The sequence below is a fragment of the Balearica regulorum genome, chromosome 5, assembly GCF_011004875.1.
Source record: "Balearica regulorum gibbericeps isolate bBalReg1 chromosome 5, bBalReg1.pri, whole genome shotgun sequence".
NCBI lineage: Eukaryota > Metazoa > Chordata > Aves > Gruiformes > Gruidae > Balearica > Balearica regulorum.
Window position 1 is genome coordinate 59,080,460 of NC_046188.1, and position 20,575 is coordinate 59,101,034.

General features: G+C 34.9%; 1 protein-coding gene across 8 annotated transcripts in view; it reads right to left on the minus strand.

Moving 5' to 3' along the window:
- The window catches only part of SBF2 (SET binding factor 2), a 266,637-nt gene that overhangs the window by 96,763 nt on the left and 149,299 nt on the right, over window positions 1-20,575 (minus strand). For all 8 annotated transcript variants that reach the window (XM_075755159.1, XM_075755155.1, XM_075755156.1 and 5 more), the window contains exons 7-16: window positions 18,481-18,613; window positions 16,778-16,886; window positions 15,941-16,054; window positions 15,034-15,111; window positions 12,621-12,734; window positions 11,965-12,093; window positions 11,155-11,253; window positions 6,367-6,571; window positions 3,969-4,078; window positions 2,301-2,450 (exon numbers count right to left, since the gene is read on the minus strand). In XM_075755159.1, coding sequence (XP_075611274.1) covers window positions 2,301-2,450; window positions 3,969-4,078; window positions 6,367-6,571; window positions 11,155-11,253; window positions 11,965-12,093; window positions 12,621-12,734; window positions 15,034-15,111; window positions 15,941-16,054; window positions 16,778-16,886; window positions 18,481-18,613 — 1,241 coding nt within the window. The remainder of the gene's footprint in view (window positions 1-2,300; window positions 2,451-3,968; window positions 4,079-6,366; window positions 6,572-11,154; window positions 11,254-11,964; window positions 12,094-12,620; window positions 12,735-15,033; window positions 15,112-15,940; window positions 16,055-16,777; window positions 16,887-18,480; window positions 18,614-20,575) is intronic.

A 20,575-nucleotide genomic window follows, 5' to 3' on the forward strand; every position in this document is an offset into this window, starting at 1 on the left:
CCAGTGCGTGCAGTAGAGAGCCAGGGCTCTGCCCAACATATCGACTATGCCGGGGGCTTTCCCCGCCTCTCAGCTTTTGTATCAGCTGCTATATGCCTCCTGGCCACAGCAACATTTCCATTTGTATCTTACAGAAGCCAACGGGAACATAGAATAACGGTAACAAAAAAATCTGTGACAAGACATTGGATGGTATGACTGAGACAGTTTCTACAATTCCGATAGTTTGGTGATGTCCTAAAGCAATACTGCAATCTAACTCTCCACCAAAAATTCCATCATATTAATGTGGTATTTCCCTAGAGCTTGAATATCTCTCCACATGATGGTTAAGACCACATTTTTTAAATTAGATTTTTGTATCTTTTTAACAGACACTGTTTAAAATGCGTGGTCTTATGACCTGCAGCTAACAGAATTCATGTCTCTACAGCAAAAAGCTGACTTGCTGAGCCCCACAGCAGCAAGGGCAAAAAACTAAGTTCTTGATAATGTATTTTTTTCTTGAACCAATACAGGGAAGATCCAAATTGTCACAATTTACACGTTGTTCCAAATAATACAATTGAACAAAGAGCACAGACAAATTATAAATCATGCTTTTATCTTAATAAATAATTTCATATGTCATAAAAGCAGGTGTACTAAATACTTGCTTCTAACTAGCTGCCCAGTGTCAGGAGTTTAGATGTTTTCATATTTCCTGAGAAACAGAAATTTCCATTTTATGTTTTTCAAAGATAGAAAACTACTGGGGGGGGGGGGGGAGGGGGGGAAGCATAAAAACTGTGCCTCCTTACTTGATCTGTTTCCTCTGCATGATTTGAGTTATATTTGCTAGCTTTATAGAAAACAAAACCAAACCCTAAACTATTTTAACTTCAGTAAGACTTCAGAAACATTAATTTCTAGGAACATTAAGGTCCTTCTTGGGTCTTTATATCACTGGGACGAAAAATAACAGTTTTCTCCTACAGAAAAATTGGATTTTATTGCTTTATTAAAAGGTAATGTCGTTATTTCTTTCCTCAGCAAAGGAAATTTCCTCAACACCTCATCTTCTTCTGCCATCTGTTTTGTACCAAGATATAGCAAATAAAGGGGATTTGTATTCTGTTCCTATTGTCTAAAAACATCTTGAATTTTTTTCCCAGGATCAATCAAGAAACTAGGAGCAAAACCTGTGGCACATCTAAAGAATTCTGTTTTCTGGTTTGAAAGAAAATTTCTAACTCTGGAGTACAGAGCAGGTGCATTATCCATTGGTCATGATTTTGGGCAGAGAAATATAATTTCACAGATAACTTCAATTTTTCTCCCAACTCTGAGGCTAACCTTAGAGCGTGGAAAAGGCCAATGCCAAAAAAGCACAGTCTGGTAGACATTGTGCAATTTTTAGCCAGTTGACTTCAGTTTTCATCTGCTAACTGCAGGTAATTTTACTCCAAAGACTACTGTTCAGGCAAAGTTCAATTTTGTTCTAAATAGCTCCTGTGAATAAACAATACAACAGAAAACAAAACTTACATTTGATGGTGACCTGAAGTGGCATTTGCTCAGTCGATGTTGATTTGTTTCTATACTCAAGTGAAAGCTGTATTTAGCACTCACCTTTTTAAAAATATGGATCAACAAACTGCTGCAAAATAATTCCAGCTGGTTTTAGTTTAGAGGAGAGTGGGGTTAAAATACCAATGTCTCAATCAATATAACCAAATCTGATCACATTAAAAATTTTAAAAAATACTACCACATTCTCAGATAATCAGACTGAATACACAGACGTCTATAAAATATTTCTGACAATGAATTGCCAACAAGTAAACCTAAAACAGAATAATTATTCAAATAAAAGTAAAAAGAGGTCATCCACATACTTTCCTCTCATAGGTAGCTGCCACTGTATGTTGATGTTTATTCAGCAGAAAATTATTTAATTTATCAGTAGAATAACTGCGAACACCTTCAGTTAGTCTCTGACAAACTAAGATGCCACCATGACAAGCAGAACTACCACCATGAACCGTGGCAATACTTAACCAAAACTAAATTTTATCTAAATTATTAGTAACGGGAACAGTTTTCTTTTTGTTCTTCATATCAGACAGATCTGTATAGACCTGAGCATTTTGTCCCTCATCCTTTCAACAACAAAGTATCTTAAATACACTGTCGAGTAGTATTTCCTACATCATTGTAATTTAATTATTTTGCTTCTCCACATCACACTGAACAATTTTTTTGCTTATCATAATAACACAACAAAGACAACCAAAGACCAAAACCTTCACATACTGTACCTGCAAAGCGCAGTTCATCATTCGCACAATGTAGTCAAACTGCTGATGGTCTAGTATTGCTCGATTCTGTTTAACATGCAGGCCTAATTCCTGTGTCAGGCAGTGCCGAGCTGCCTTTCCTTTTAGGGCTCTCAGAGCTGCAGGCAGGGTCTGGAGACAAGAAAACCTAGCTTTATGAAAATGAAATTAAATGGTGCTATTCATACTGAATATAATTTATTTTTTTATTAAGAAACTGCAAGTCACAGTATAGTAAAGTATAACTTTGGAAATTACTCATTAGCTTGAATATCAACCTTTCACATAATGGTTGATTTAGCTTGAGTCATTAAGTATTAAGTTTTTCCTATGTTTTTTTCAAAAGCATTAAACAGCATTTCTCACCTACATCTGTAAGTAGAAATGATTGAATACAGACAGGCACTGAATGGATGCAAAAATCAGAAATGAATTATTGCGCATGGAAGCAAGTGCTCTATTCTGTACCAGCCAGGCCAGGTCTCGAGTTAGCATATCAAGGCCAACCAGCATGGGTTTTGATAAGCGGTGAATGACAAATGGCTTTAGAAGTGGCATACCTCTCATAGCAATGAAGCCACAAGACTGTTACGAAGTTTACCCTAAAACAGCGTCAACAGAATATTCATGCTAATGTTTGAAAGACGCAGCAAGTGCTACATCAGTGATTATCAACTGTGGCCCTTTAGACTAGATTTAATGGGTGGTAACAGATAAATACGAAAAGGCAGCCCTTTGCCTAAGGATAAATTTACCAGGCAGGGGGACGAAAAACTAGTGAAATTTTCCAAGTGTCTGTAAGTTGAAAGAGGCTAGAAACTACTGTGTTACACATGCATCAAAACTCTTTAAAAAGAGCTACACATTTTACTAGGACTTTTCCCATGTGTATTTCCATAACATAACTTGTAAATCAAGAAACGCTTGTTGTCTGTCTTGAGCCGGACAGCCTCTGAGATACACATGTGATACTTTTCTGAGAAATCAAAAAAAATTCCTACAATAATTTTACAATCATTTTCATATGTAGAATTAGATTTGAGTGTAAGTTTGAGTGATTGTTCTAGAATCAATAATAGAAAACTCGACAGACTGAATCTACAAAATCTGGCAACTTCTTAATGTGAAAATATAAGAGTGTCAAGGATGACAACTCACTAGTACATTTTAGTGAAGACAGACATGCCGAATATTTACATTCAACTCTGAGTTCTATCAAATTACTGATTTTTAAAGCCAGCAAAATTTACTGAAAATTTCAAAAGAGCATTGGTTGACAAACACTGACACGTCTACGTATGCCTTTTGTTTACATTGCTCCTAATCAATACTGCTAGACCAATATATACCACTTTTTTAAAAAAAAATCATGTGGACAATACTATTTATAATGGTAATATAAATTAGCAAAAAAGGGCATCAACACACCCACGTAGTATTACAAACAAGTTTTCAAATCCATTATCTTCATATTACACACAGTATTACATTTAGAGGATTTGGTTTATTGCTTACTTTATTTAAATGGTTAAAATAATCATAAGTATTTGAAACAAGACTTCAAAATGTACTTTGTGACAAGGTCAGTCTCTGTTTGTTCATTAACGGAATGGAGGCTTATTTAGGAAAGTTAAAATTTCACTTTATTACCTTTTCCGTCTCCAAAAATTTGTTTTCAAAAATGAACGAGATGCAGTTTCTAACAACTTCCAGCCTTTGTGCACTGTTGAAAACTGTGCTTCCTTTTTCCATTATGGAAACTAACAAAGAAAAAGAAGAATATACATCTGTGAAATGTCTTCTGCAAGAGCCACAAAGAATACCAAAAAGTTATTTTTTAAAAAAAATTTAACAATTGACGTGCCCTCCATTTTGTTCTGTTAAGCAAATACCATTAGTAGGCATGTACAGATGAGAACATAACATCCTAAACCTTTGGTTTTCCTACACTATCTGAAGAAACGAGTGCCCTTAATTTTATCTAGAGCAGTTGATTCTCTTTACTACTTGTTTCATTTGTCTCATATAGGCACAAAGAGATTCCAGCCTCTAACATACTAATGAAATATATAAATAAATACAAATTAATAAAAGTGTGTGTGTGTGTTCTGCACTGAACAATGTAGCCTTGAATATCTTGTAGCAGTAGATAACTATTTTTTCCTAAAGAATTCATTGGTCATGCCAAGAATTCTGTGACATGGAATAAAACCTGACAAACTTTTTCTCTTATCTAGATTCCAGTTTGCTGAAATCTAAAGATTATTGCTTAATGCAGTGGTTAGCTCTGAATTTTCTTGAAAATTCAGAATGGAAAAGCTAACATTCTCTATTTCTCTTTAGTATCAAGTAAATAGAACATAAATGCAGAGTATGCCCTTCTTGTAGATAATAATAATGAGCTCCTACTATCTAAAGATTTTGACACACAGGACAGCAGGGAACATGAGTGTGAAAGCTGTTCCTTGAAAAAACACAAAACCAGAAACTTTGTCATAAAAATTAATTTATTAAGAAAGAAAACCTTCTCTTGCATCTAGCCTTTTAAAGAAAAGCAACAGAGCACAAGCACATACCCTTTAAATTTTCTATAACTAACAGATTCAACGATACAGTCAACAGCAAAGGCAGGTGAATAGAGTTTATCCTCCTCTTACATAAACCCAAAGAGAAACAGGCCTGGAAGGGGCCTCAAGAGGCCATCTAGTTCATCCTGCTGTCCCTAGGCAGGATCAACTGTATTTATGTTATTTCTCATGTTTGTCTAATACGTTCCCAAAGTTCTGCGATAACAGAGACTCCACGGCTTCACAAGAAATCCATTCAACTGCCTTACAATCCTCATTTTACCACGTTTTTCCTGACAAATAACTCTATTTTTGTGCTGCAATTAAACCCATTATTTCTTATCACTACAGATTAGTCCCTTTCTTTTTTTAACAGCCTCTTATGTAATTGAAGACTGCTATTATATGTTCCCTCAGTCTTCTAGTTTTCAGTCTAAACAACTCTCCATCTTTCCTTGTAGGTCACATTCTCCAGTCCGCTGGTCATTCTTGTTGCTTTCTTCTGGACTCCCTCCAAAGAAGGGACAGTCTTCCAGTGTCCAAAAATGGATACAAACTGTCCAACTGAGGTCTTATTGAGTACAACAAAAAGATTTCTCCATGGGGTTCACTGACTGTACTCCTGTTTATACATCCTATTAAAATGTTTGTCTTTTTTGTAATAGCTCGATATAGTTGGGTCACATTTGCCCTATGATCATTATAATCCCCAAATTCATTTCTGAAGAACTGTTGCCTAGTCAGCTGATCATGCCTATGCAAGTGCCATACCTTATTTGAAGAAAAACAGTAGGGAAGGACAAAATTCAACAGAGACTAGATCTCTAATTTTTCAAGACTGATTTGAATTCTAATACCATCCTCCAAAAGTTTTGCAAGCTCTGCCAGCTTCATGTGTCCTGCAAGTTTACTAAATGTCCTTGTTTACACCACCATTCACATTGATGGACATGACAACTAATAGAATTTTTCTGGCATTAAAATTAAATTGAGAGGCCTACAATGTCTACATCTGTTCTTTATATTTAAATACAGGTATATTTATTTTGAGACAGATGCTATGTTTGTTCCTTGTCTGTCTCCAGTAATTTACATATCTTCCACTAGTGTCAAAGGAAAAACCCTAACAGTTCAAAGCTTGGTTCAGCCAGTCCTACAAGTAACCTATGGTGATATTCATTAGACCTAGATCAACAGACAGTATCTAATCTAACAGTTCAATCTAACTTAGGTCAAATCCTTTTTTGTTGTAATTACGCCACTCACACTCTGGATGTTTGACTTCTCAGTAAAGGCCGATGCAAAAGGGCTTTTAAGTTTACGAAGGCAAACAGGCAAGTCTATGTACTAACGGTTACTACGATCACTAAAAATACTGCATTAACGTGAAACTGGGAGCAACACGTTGCGGCATGCTAATTATATATTCAGCTCATGCAACAGGACAACAAATAGGTAAGTTGGGGAACAAGTAAACATACCAACAGGGGGACCTGCTGGAACGACGCACTTCTTGTCCCCCCGGGTGGCAGCGGGGGCACCCTGACTCCTTGCAAGACCTTCCTGGAGGAGCTCCTGCACCCGGGACTCATTGATCCGGGGAAAAGGGAGGATGTGAACCCGCAAGTGGGAGCCCTCCGTGGGCCGCGGCACTTTCTGGAATGCTATGTGGGGATTGGGATTCTCCTGCAGGTCAAAAGCAAAAGGTTATACACAAACGTGTTACATAGTGTTACCATCTGTCTCATCCAATTTTATTGCTGTTTTGTGTTATCTGTCATATCTGACAGATTAAGAAGCCAAGTATCTAATGCAGCTGACTAATATTAATGTTTCATATTTGTATCACCCTTGATTCATTATCTGTAATGCTTCCAACTTTGTTAAAGGCTCTTACAAAATTATTTTTGTCAACATGCAAAATTCAAAAAGGGGGGGGGAAATCACTGCTTAATTTATGTTGATTTTATGCAGCTTAATGAATATTTAGGACTTGAAATTAGTCTGACAATCAACCTCTTCATTAGGGAGCAGGTTGAAGAATATTAAAATATGCAATTCTCTTCACCAAGTACAGAGAAATACCCTCCTCTTGATCAAGACTATGAAGTAAAAGTTCATTTTTGTACCACGTTGTATCAAACTATGGCCATCCCTCATTAGGGACCAATTTCTGTCTTTTGTATGTCCCATAAAAATATGTCACACAGCTCACTGTTTGCACTAAAAAAAAAATAAAAATGAAAAAAGTGACTACTGGTGATCAAAGAGAATACATGATGGGCCTAAATTACAAGAAAAGTAAAAAGAAGCTGTCACATCAGATTTTGGAGTGTTCTCAAAGGATAGAAAAGAAGTCTATTGTTGCAAAACTACCAGAATTTCCACTGTTAAAATAAATGTTTGCCTACAATGATTTTTCACTTACTCTTTTATAGTCTTTGGGTTTGTTTTTTCTTCTTTAAAAGAAAATGTAATAAGCAGCCCCAAGGAAAGCTTCTTCAGAATTAAAAAAAATTTAAAAATCAGTTTCACGTTGCAGAACACTGACTTATTTGTTTTGCCAAAATAATTGCTGCATCTGCTACTATGTAATTATTATATTTGTCTTGATCTTGACATTATCATGCAATACTACGATACTGAAGACATTAGCAAAATATGTCCTGTACCATACCATAGAGATGTCACCATATGTGGGATATTTGAAGACTTGCTCTATGTAGGTAAGCTCTGTTGGTGTTTGTCAATACCAGATGTAGTATCAGTGCAATATGTGTTCCTACAGTGGACAGGCAACTTCTGCCTCTGGTGTTCAGCAACCAGAAAGACCATGTACTTCACAAACCACTAAGTTTCACTCAACTGCCTCCACACTGACTTCAGATTGTTCAACACACACTTTCCAGAAAGACATCCTCCAGAGAGGAAGATATGAAAATTTACCATTTCTTTTACTTTTCTTCCTGAAATGACTGATAATCTTTCCTGTTTGTTTGGGGTTTTTTTTGGCTTCAGGTTGTACCTTTTGCAAAATACAGCCAAGATCTATGTGTTCCGTGAGGATTCTGCCACCATTCACAGGATCACATCTCATATCTTGAGGAGTGTAATGATCAGTCAAATAAACCAGGATATTTTCATCTCTTCATTCATATACTAGGGGTTATCATTAATCATATTTGAATTTACTCTTTTCCAATTTGACTCTATGCTGTTAGTTATTACTGGCTAGGTATCACTGCCAAAGACTGCTACTCAATCAATTAGGTTTCTGTTGTACAAGCACAACTAGTTTGCAGTATAACTTGTAAACAGAAGCTAGCTCCATACTTTCATTTAGGAGAGCAAAAGACAACAAGGAGATCAAATGCATCAACTTGAGAAATAGCAGTCAAAACAAAGCAGCTACTTAGCCACACAAATTCCCTGCAGAGGAAAGTTTAATGAAACAAGCCAAAATTCTAGCTAGGGGGATGATGGCAGCAGATGCCGGGAGAAGCAAGGCAGAGAAAGGGAACACAATCTCAGCCAGGGCTAATAGATGACATAGAGCAGAAAAAGCCAGAAAGGGAGAATAACTATTCCACGTTCCATTTCATGGAGAAGAGAGACCCAGAGGAAAGATACAGAAAGAGTTACTTTAATCTTGGCCGTGACAAACCCAATCTTAGCTGTATATGTTATTAGGAATGTAGGTCCAACATCTTCAACTACTGAAGCAGTATATGCCAAAAATTTGTCTAGATTTTCCACTTGTACCAGCTAGACTAATACAAACATTATCTCTCCCTAACAAACCTTGTTTCTCATATGTATCTACACTGTCACAACCACAATATAATGACTATTTAAACTGTGGAACAAAATGTCAAAATATGTCATGCAGTGAGTTTAAAATCAGGCAGCTCTAGGCATAAATTACAGAAGCAGTGTTACTCATCACAGTGCTTTATTCAAAGATAGCTGTATGCATAACTACTAAAAATCTGACTTCTAAATAAGTCAGTGACTTAGTGGTAGTGAAGTAGCAGGTCAATCACAATGGTATAAATAAGTCTCACCATAAGAAGAGACTAAAATAAATTAGTTTTGACACTGATTTTAAGAAATAATGTAAATGAAAAGTTGCACATATGCGCATTCACGTATGCTTTATAGGCTCTTTCATTCTACGAAGGATCCATATCCACTAGAAAACAAATACAAATGTTCACCATTTCCTTTGGAGTAATTTAGTATCATCATCATAATAATAATCATTTTGTTGGCAGCAGTTTCCCGTATTTATGGGATAGTACCACAATAATCATATTTCTTACAGCCCTACCTCTTCGTGAAATAAAAACTTTTAAAAGATAGATTGATTTTAAAGAAACTTTAGTGCAACACTCCTTATTTTTTCTGCAATATCTTCCCCAAATTTGAATTCACTCATCTCTGCCATCTGAAGAAAAAGAACCAGACTAGTTTACTTTAATATTGCCCATTGACTTTCTAACAAAACTAACAGTCCTGAATGTCACAGAAGTGTCAACTAATATACCTTCTGACAGTGTTAACCTCAAAGACCAACCTGAATTTGGAAAACACACGTTGCTATATACAGGACCACTATTAAATTAGTAGCAAAGAATTTAATATTTATTCAGAAGTTTTTATTTCCAGTAACTTAACTTTCACTCATAACAGAAGATGACTCCATCAGTACTTATCATTAAGCAAGTGCTATAGGATGAAGAAGTATACCATGGAATAAGTAGTATTTTATTACAGACGAAATCTCATGGATGAAACCAATCTGTGTAATGAAATTTCTGATGCCTAACATTTCATTTTCCACAAGATAAATTCTTTTACAGTAAATCTGAAGTGCCAATGTAAGGATATCAGTGTTAAGATACTCCGATATGTTACACCACATATGGACAAAAAACAACATTTCGTACACATTTTTAAATGTGAATTGGTTTTAGTCCACAAAGATGTGTTTGCTCTCTCCTCTAACGTCTTCTACCAAGAAGGTAGATTAAAACATATATCACAATTCTTTCCTTCAATAAAGGTATAATAGTCATTTGGCAATTTTAGAGGAAAAGAGAGAGGGAGTGAGCGAGCGAGCATCAGACACACAAATTCTGCAGCAAAGGACAATATCAAAGCCAGACTAACCTCATTTCACACACCTTACTATTCAGACATTCCATTTACTTGAAATATATAGATTTATTTTTCCATCCAAAAATCTACTGACACAACAGATTGCTGAATGTACTGATTGTAAATTTTTGGATTTACTGTGGAAAAGATACTAATTTCACTCCAAACAAAGATTGCATTGACATTGATAAAACACTTAAAGGAAATTAATTTTGGGAAGAAAAAAGACGACATACGCAACTGAAATTGCCCCCCCCCCCCCAAAAAAAAAAAACCCCAAACAAACCACCCCGGAACTTAGCAGTACTTAGAAATTCTTGTGAATGTTTTACAGAAGTGTAGATATAAATCATTGTTAGGGGGAAGTGGGATATAGAAAAGAAAGGGTGGTAAAGATGTTAACTGACTGTGTAATAGATATTGCTCTGTGGAGCCTGAATGACGATGGGGGGGGCGGGACGTAAGATTAGCTGATGCCAAAGCCAAAATAAAACAAACACACACACCCCCCCACATCCCCCTCAAAAAAAAAAAAGCTAATGGAATGGTAAGAGATTTTACAAAAGCATCATGTAACATAAAGGTGTGATAGGAAGGCAAGAATGAAACTGGAAATGGTACTCCAGGAAACCGAAAGAGTCCAAGAAACAAGGTGTAAGAAATAGTGCTTACTGAGCATACAAAACATGGGGACTGGGTTGCAAAGCAGGAAAGGTCTGCTGAAAGCATACATTATACCAAATTGGATGTACAGTTTCCATATGGAAAACTGTTAAGAAGCAAAAGATGTATTTGGCATGGACAGGTTGCAGGAGAGAAAATAACAGTTTACATACATTATGTGAACACACACTAAGAAAACAGAATGCTAAGTAGCAGTAGTTAATAAGTAAATCAATATCAGCATTAATAAATTAATATTACTATATTGAACTTCCTTCACATGTACAAAGTTGTGACATTTAAAGTTCCAAAGTCTTTTGCCGTAATGCAGATGATGACTACCACAAGGAGCCATTTCCATTTTCAGATACTGGATCAATCTCAGAAATAAGAATTTTCAATGTACTATCTCAACTCTAAAAGTGCAGCAGGTATAGTAAACTTACGTTTTTGAAGAGCTGTTCTGCAAGTTCTCTAACATGCTTTATCATTTTTGGTGGATTACCTTCCTCAGCTTTAATTCTTTCAACTTCAAAGGCTACCAACTTTAAAAAAAAAAAATAAATCCACAAAGTTAGTTTATAATTCAACTAAAGCCAATTTCTTTCCTATTTATGTTATGAAATTTTAATCTTAAATTGAAACTGAGAAAAGAAAACTGAACACTGAAAAATGTGCAATGCCACATTGCTCTGGAACATGAGACATTTTCACTTTCTTATAGAGCTTCTGTTACCAGATTTTATAGTCCTACCTAACACAGAAAGTCCTACATAACTAAAGCATTCCTTTAACACTTCTAATACCACAATCTGTATTTCTCATATATACTACTACTATGCAGAATTAATACCAAAGTCTATTTGTACTCTACATTCAAATAAAAGCCAGCACAATAAAAATATGGCATTACTTTTTAAAAGAAAAAATGTTTGTTGGGAATATATTTAGTATTTCTTAACTACTTTTTCAATGTTTCTAAGAATGTAATTAAATTACTCAAAATAATTCTGTACTAGCCACATATGACACATTATGAAGTTCCAAACCTGACAACAGGAACAGCATTACCATGATTTATACAACTCTTTAACTGCATACATATAAGCAAGGCACAATTTTATGTAAGTAAGCTAGAAATGTATCCTTAGTAGAAAATGAGAATTGAGAAGTTTAGTATAAACAGTGAGGATTCAGAAGCATTTCAATAGTTCTTCACATTTTAATTTACTTGGGAATATAGAAACAGTCTTCACCTCATCAAAAAGATCACAGGCTCTGAAAGGAGGACCCCTCTCTGACACAAAACCAGCAAATGCCATTCCATTGAGAACTTTGGTTAGAAAGTCATTCTCAATTAACCCTCGCTGCCCCAAGAAGGCTGCCTGCAATAAAGACAGAAAAAAATGCACGAATTTTATCAGTATCAAAACTACAACCAATTCATGTATTAGCGGTTAAACATTTTCAACAGCTTATACTAATATGCGGTACTTTCTAAGTAAACCTTTTATATTATCTACTATCTTTTTAAGTCTAAATTCAGAAGTGATGTAACAGGAAGTCTGATGCACATATTTTATAAATTTCACAGGCAATAAAATAAAAAACTAGTACTTTCAAGCATTGTCTTCTAATTACATACATAAGTTTTCAAACTTATTACTCAAATGATTACTCAAATGTTTCTTTGTATTAAATTTTAATGTTAACTTTGTTTCACATTTCACCATTGTGTCTGCAATTAGTCTCACTAAAATGCATTGACACAGTGCTACATCAAAATGATATGCTTATCACATGTAGGTGATTTTATTTTTTTAAACTTTAACACTTGTTCAAATGGCAAGCTCATGGGAATAACATGCACAAACGAATACTAACTAAATATACATAACTGCTTCTCTTTTACCTTATGGAAATGAATTACTGGTTCAGCATGAATTCTGATCAGCTGAAGACATGACCGGTATCCTTGGAAAAGTTGTGCAAATAGCCTAAGGAAGATTGCTCGCACTTCTTTATCCTGTAGGCAGTAATTGAATATGCTGTCAAAACATTTTTGTCTTCTGAACTTTTCTACACTTTGTATAAAGCTTTCTGAGAAATGCCTACAAATTCATCAAACAATACCGCAGCGTAGCATGGAAGCAGAGATACCTGTACACACATAAAGTTACCTTATATGAAACTACAGTTTTACTGACCTGTCCCCAGCTGTAATGATAAATTTAGTACATATTCACCCATTTTCTCCTCTTTTCTATGCCTGCACGACAGCCTCTGGGCAATGCAAGTGTAACTGTTGGGGTGGTCATGTGGTGAACCACATGAAGGAACTGCCATGAGAGAACAACAATGCTAAATAATGCAAAGGGAGTATTTTAGCCTGGATTTATTCCCTAAAATAAGCGTGGCCCTGCAGCACTACAGAAGCAGTGCCACAGGAGGGGGCAGGGGTGTCAGGGAAGCTCAGGAGCCTAAGGTGGCATTGCTGCTGCTGGGGGAACCAGGCTGAGCGCGTCACAGGCATCACCGCAATCATCTGCTGCGGCCCTGCCAGCTGAGGAGACTGCTCTCAGTACGTTCAGCTACTTGTCCAGGACTCCAACTCAGGTCGTCTTCGCTTGCCAATCTATTACAGCCAAAATAAGCCAAGGTTAGTCTAAAAAGTTTTAAACAGTACATCTTTAAAGTCCTGATTTATTTTGGTTTAAATGAGTAAGGGAGTGCTTCCATAAACATTGAGGGGTTAATGGAAATTATGTGAACAGCTGGGGGCAGACTTGGGGCAGTGACATCTTCAGCTGGCCCAGATGCAACTGAAGACTGTGATGAAATCCTGTCACCCAGGTTATTTTATCTTAGCTCAGGTACTTACTCAGACTGCACCCGTGTCTTAGGACCTCAGGTTTTATGGTGTCTCAAAGGACTTTTTAAACTAACTCTAACTTTAAAAGTTACAAGCAGCAAAGAATATTAGATTAACTAATCAGGTAAACAGCTGATCAACAGGTAAACACAATCTAAAGAAGTTAAAACTTGAAATTTATAAGATTCTATAAAACTGTCCTATTGGAATATTTTTCTAGATGTCATTTTATTCTTCACTGAAATGATTGATGTTATTCTATTTTTAACTTAATTTTGCAAGGGCTCACTTTACTGAGAGATACTCTCATTTTCTTTGTGTCCAGGCTGCTCTCTAGATTTTAACAGGTATATTTGTACCCTGACTTTTTGGACTACTCGAAAGCATGGTTGCTTTTTTCAGATTTAACAAAATTCTTATTTTGATACGAAACTATATTAATTTATAACTTCACTATTGAAAGTGAGATCTTAGCCGAATTCTGTCTTTAGTTTAAGTGAAATCTAGATGACATTTCCTGTCTTCAGCAATGAAAAAACAAAATCTTAAAGCAAGAAATAAGAACAACAAATATGTCGTACCAGTTCTGAGTTTTAAGTTTTCAAATACACCTACACAACAAACCCAATGTGTGTTCTTAAATTGAATTGGCTTTTGGCATTTAGTTTGGACTGCCAACTCAAGTTCAATTCTACACACTCCTACAAGCTAAAACCAGCAGCTTTACCAAGTCGTTATCATGGCTTCACAACTAATTTTAATCTAGATAATCAAATTTTAGCAGAAAACTTTCTACAAACTTTTTTTAGTATAGACAATTACATACCATTTTGTTCAGGTTGAGGCTCATTAAAGCCATTTAACCATGTATGGTTAAAAAACATATAACTCCTTTCCCAATATGTCCAAGCATACAGTGTATTATAATTATCATTATTATTGTAAAACCAGTGACGTGTTTTACTGACACAGCTACCACTCCTACCTTTACTCATATTTACTCTAAAAATCTAGATCTCAAACATTTTCAATGTTTCTGAATCTTCTTTTTTTTTTTTTTTTTTTTTTTGGGGGGGGGGGTGTCTTTATAAGATAATTTTAACATTTACACAAACACACAAAATGACCAGTTTGTCCACTCATGTCAAATTCTGCAATTTTACTGCTCTACAAAACAGAGAAGGCACAGATTTAACTCAATAGACAGCAATATTAAAAGACAGTACGGTGCTTCTGTATTAATACAAATATGTTTATAAAAACTTCTAACCCATCAGAATGCTATTAGAGGGCAGAATGCAAAGTCCAATGGCATCTCTTTGCTCCACCAATTCTAAATAAAGAATATGGGTATGGAAAAGAAAACACAAAGTAGAAATTCTTAAAAGAAAGTTAGTCTAAAATTTCAACAGTTTTCTACTTAAGAAAGTCAGATACAACACAGAAATCTTACCAGCATTTTTGAGTGTGATAAAGCTGTTCGTGGGGGAGGGAATGCATAATCTGCCATTTCCAAATCAGGATGCAAAACCTAGAGAATTTTTTAAACAAAATTTTTTTCCCTCATTTTGCTAAGGAAAGGATACATTATTTTTTTTCTTTTTTCTCAAATTATATATTCACTGATAATAAGTACCTCAAATAATAGATTAAGTTAAATCATGAAGACTGTATGGAAATAAAGGTGGGATTGATTTCTCAGCTTCAGGTTTCTGTGAGCTAGTTATCAAAAACTCCTATTAGAGTTAATGAAGCTAGTCAATACAGTTAGGGATTTTAGAGCTGACTCATCTGATACAGATTAACAGACAGAAAATTCTTCTCTAAGATAAGATTTTTTCAGAAGCCTCCAAATAAGGTGTTTTCTAAGTTGTGACAATAATAGTAAAAAGACAAATTGAACTACTTTTTTTTGTGATTCCTTAATGTAGAATCAATCATTCTTGAATATTGATATAGAGGCATCATACAAATAAACTTTAAGACTAATTGGTTATTCATTTGTTAAACTCCAAGACAATGTACAGTTGAAATGAATTTGTAAAAACAGAAAAGAAGCTAAACTGAATAGTAACAATGCTGCTCAAATACTGAGGTTGAACTCATTGAAAAATCATTATTAGGAAAGAAAAATCACTACCTACCTCTTGAATAGTGAAAAAACATTTCAGTAGTAAATTACTGACGATATTAACTCTAACTTCAGATAATAAATTGTTCTAAAAACAGGAATGTTGACACGAATCATAGTTTTAAATCCCACATTTCCAGTATTTGAAAGCAATTTAATAGTGAAATTAATTTTTCATTCTTTAAAAATAGGTGAGAGGGTGTAAAGCGGGGTTTGGATCAAAACATACTAAAGAAAGCGCCATTTGAGTCTGATGCAGCAGTGGCTCTGGCAGCTGAGAAAGATGAATACATTCAGGAATTTTAATTGTGCCTCCATCCAGGTCTGCTATGATTACATCTAACTGCAAGGGACAAACAAACACATTATCAGTAGTGCATACTGTAAGCATAGTTTAAAAACAGTTCAAATTTCATCATCTGCACATAAGTTAAGCAAATTAAAATAGTACAAACTTTAATGTCTAGAATGCTTTTGATAAAGGAAATACTCCAGATACTTTATATTGCTGAACCTAGCCATGAAAAATTAATGTAAACCAAAGAAAGTGAAATTAGGCCAAACTTTCAAAAGTAACTTATGTTTCTGGATGTTCCAGATCTGTGTTCAGTGATTTGACATATTTAATAGGCTGTTTGCAAAACAGGGTGGGGACAACCATAAGTAAAATTACATGTTTCTAGGCACCTCTCTAACTCTGGCTCAGTTTCTCCAAGCATGTGCTTAAAAAGTAAGGATTAAAATAAAATAATTGAGGATACATTTGAAAATCCTAAGTGAATTATTCAAACTCATGAAAATACAGGACAAAGCTAGAAACCAATCTATTTCTTCCCATCCTGCACTAAAATCAAATAATTTCCCTCCTCAGTAGTCTCAATGTATTTACAAAAGAACTGATGCTTTTCCTTTTTTCTCCTCCTGCTTATCTTGCCTTGCTTTCTACAATAGTATTTTAAACGTATATGAATTGTTCACATAAACATCTCTGAAGCAGAGAAAATCTCAGCAACTAAACATCACAAATGACATCATGACTATGAATATGATGGGTAGACATACTTACAAGCTCATGAATGTCATTGCGAAAGACAGAATGTACGCCAATTATGAAAGGTGTTGGTGAGCTGAGAACTTCCAATAGCTGTGCAGGAAGAATTGGAATATAGGGATAACTGTGAAAAGAATAAATAAAATCAAATCAAAGCTTCTGACTACCCTTTCACATAGGGCAGCTTTTTCCTTTAAAATAAAAAAATAATCTTCCTGTTACATATTAAATTTACTATAAATACCTGTATTTTAAAAATACATTAGATGAAAGAATTTATTAAATACTTCTTTATAAAGCACCATGCTGTTAAAAGAACATGTAAACTCCAGAAGTCATTATAATATAGGATCTACCATTTATTGTAAACAAGTATATTTTGCAAAATAATAGAAGCCTATTAATATTTGTAACATTTATGTTATATGGACATTACGTTTGTCCGCAACCTTTAGGTAAGTAGGGACACTAAAGTTATGGACAACACTTCAATTTTAAAAACTTGGCTAGTTTTTGGCCCAACTCCTACAATTCAGCCTTTCATGAAATATCATTAATAAGAAACCTTTAAATGGAAGTTTTTGCTTTGATATTGAAATGACAACTAAGCCTTGCGTATAGAACTCTGCATTTCAGATATTATTGACTTGATTTGATAATTTTTGAAAATATTAGTGTTTTCATCAGAGTAACATGAAACTCTGGATTTAAACTGAACCATGCATTTCAACACTTAATTTATAGTTATTAAAAGTCTACATTCATCACTATTTTAGCATTAAGAAACATATTCCAAAACTCACTTTCACATTTTTTTCCCCTTCTTATTCTGTATAAAAATGAAGCTCATCTCTGAAATATTTTAAATAAAACCATGCTATTAAAATACAAGTATCTTTAAAAACAGATGTGTCAGAATTAGATGTCGTCTTCCTAAAAAAACCCAAACAGCTTGACATTCAGTTTTCCATTTTAAAATCTGGATTCGGATGTGGCTTTTTAGAGAGGATCAATTTGTTGATTTAAATTCATTCTCTGTTGGACATTTGTCAGTGACTTAAACCTGTCATACAAGCTAATGCACATGTTATCTTAGAACCATGGAATCTTTCGGATTGTAAAGGGCCTCAGGAGATCATTTAGTCCAACCTTCTGCTCAAAGCAGGGTCAAGACTGAATCCAGATCAAGTTATCCTGGGTTCTTCTGTCCAGCTGGGTCCTGAAAACCTACAGGCATGGAAGTTCCATAGGCTCCCTGTTCCACTGCTTAGCTATCCTCATAAAAAAACATGTTTTCCCTGCATAGTCAGAAACCTCCCTCTCCTGTTTCAGTTTATGACCCAAGTCTCTCATTCTCTCATCATGCACCTCTTCTTACTTAATGGCAGGCTGTTATTAGATCTCCTCCATATCTTTTCTGTGCATTTACTCATGGATCATCACTGTCAAGTTTTACCATCCAATTGATGTTGTGATTAGAGTTTCTACTGTATTTATAGGTAGGATGTTTTTCCTTTAATTGCTTCTGCTGTCATGATGCAATCAGATTTTTATTAATGATGTGTACAGATTAGGACTTACATATATGATCATGAAAACCTTTGCTTATTTGAAAAAAAAACGTGGCACAACTCCTTTTGTTAATGACAATGTAATGTAAGTTATACAAAGAGTTACAAAATTAGGCAAAGAGTTCAAAGAATCAAAACTCAACTCACCTATATTTGAGGGGAAACATCAAAGACTCCAGAGCCCTACAGGCATCACTGAGCCTCTGAAAACTTGCAGAATGAAAGAGAACCTTATTTTCTGTAAGCACGGCACAGAATAAGCTGAGTACATTTTGGATGCCTTAAAAAATAAAAACAAAAATAAAGAACTGCAACAATGTGCCAAAAGAATCAAAATTACATTAAAACGTACCATTTTCTGGAGGAATTTTCAAAACGCATACGATAAATGCGTAAATTGCCAAATCCCAAGTTTTTCTACCGTTTATTTAACTAGTGCAGCTTACATTCTGTTTTTCAGGTTACTAAAATACTATCTGAATGTATTTCTACATTTCAAATATATTGTATTATATCTTTCTTTCAATACCACTTCCAAGGATTTCCTCTTCTCAGCACAAATCCCAGCAATGACTCCAAACAGCATTACGTGTATCTTTTGCATGGCCTACTGTGTATCTAGAATTCAATTCTGGTCACTGATCCAGGCTTAACTTCTAAATCTTTATGTATCTCCGGGGGGGGGGGGTGTGTGTGTGTGTGTGTGCGCGCGCGTGTGTAGAAAATTACAAAGACTTCCTAGTAAATACATTCCTACTTTTTCCATGGAGAGCATTCTAGAAGTCACAAGGTTAAAAAAGGGCAGTAAGAGCGCACATGTCATTAGAAGGCTATGTTAAAGAAGAGCTGTCTGTTTAAACAAACCCCACCAGAACTAGGTAGGGTCAGACTCATGAATCAGATAATGGGGGGTTTTTTTAAGACAATATAATTTACCTAGGAGACCAAGCCATGTCCTTTCAGGGAAAACCAAAAATATATTTCCTTTAAAACAAAGTCCCATCCTGAAAAGCAAACATGTCTGAGATACGTGAGATATGCTGAAATTTATGAAATTTCCTGAAATATGCCGGAATGTATGATGTTTCCCTGAGGACATAGCTCATGTTATCACTAAGACAGCCTGTATTACCTTTACAAAGCTACTACTTATCTTACAATAATCTTCCCAATAACAAGTGTGACTACTGAGAGCTACACTCTTCATATGAAAATTAGCACTTTGTTTTGCTTAAGTAATCTTTATTACATGCTTTGACAAATCTGTTTTTTCTATGATGTTGTGTGAGAATTTGCTTCGCTGGAGTGGAGCTTGGTTCATAAATAGAAAGGGACAAGGATTCGGAGAGGGTTGTTGAGAAGACGACTTAATTCTTAGGATGAAAAGTCAAACAATAACATAATAGCTTGTGCTTTCAAACGCCATTCTCCAAGAATCCTAAGGACATACTCATGAAATCAAAGGCAGAGACTTGAGAGGACTCAGGGACAGAAGGCTTTGTTATAACACTGAGTGAGTTACTGTTGCAAATATTTGCTATTGTTTTCAGTGGCATAATTAATATTGTGCCAGTATATAACAAACTGCTTTGTAATATACAATGTAAGGATAGTGGTTAAAAAAAATTAATAATAAAAAATCTAACTAGTTTCCTCACGTGAATGAAACTGCACTCATCAGTGAATGGTTAGAGGCTAACTTGAAATAGCGTCCTCTCTTGTGTATGTACATACAAGGGAATGTATATATTTGAACACAAAGTTAGAAACTGCTGCCCACTTAAAAAAATCTCTGTAAGAAATTAAAAACTTGAATTGCCCTTTTTATGCAAAACTGCCCTTGTTCCTTTCTCAGAAGACTTTAAAGATTGTTTTGGAGTATACTTTTTGTTTTAAACTAAGTTTTTGTTTTCAAGCCAAGTGGGCTTTTTACATCATTTCATTCCACACCAAATATCTTATTAAGACACTTAGGAATATATTTTTTTAAACATCTGACATTTTCCTATAATCAGACACAAAACTTCTCAGACAATCCTTTATAAACCTATAATGTTCTGGCAAATATTCACATTTGGTAAAACTAAATTCTCTAAAAAACCCCCAAAAACCCTCTTGCAATCAAAATGTCTGTAACTAAAAATTCTTGAAAGAGATGGTTTTGCATTCTACACATCTTAAAACTGCAACCTAGGCTGAGAGGTAACAGTTCTAAAATATTTTCTGGATATTATTGACTTTA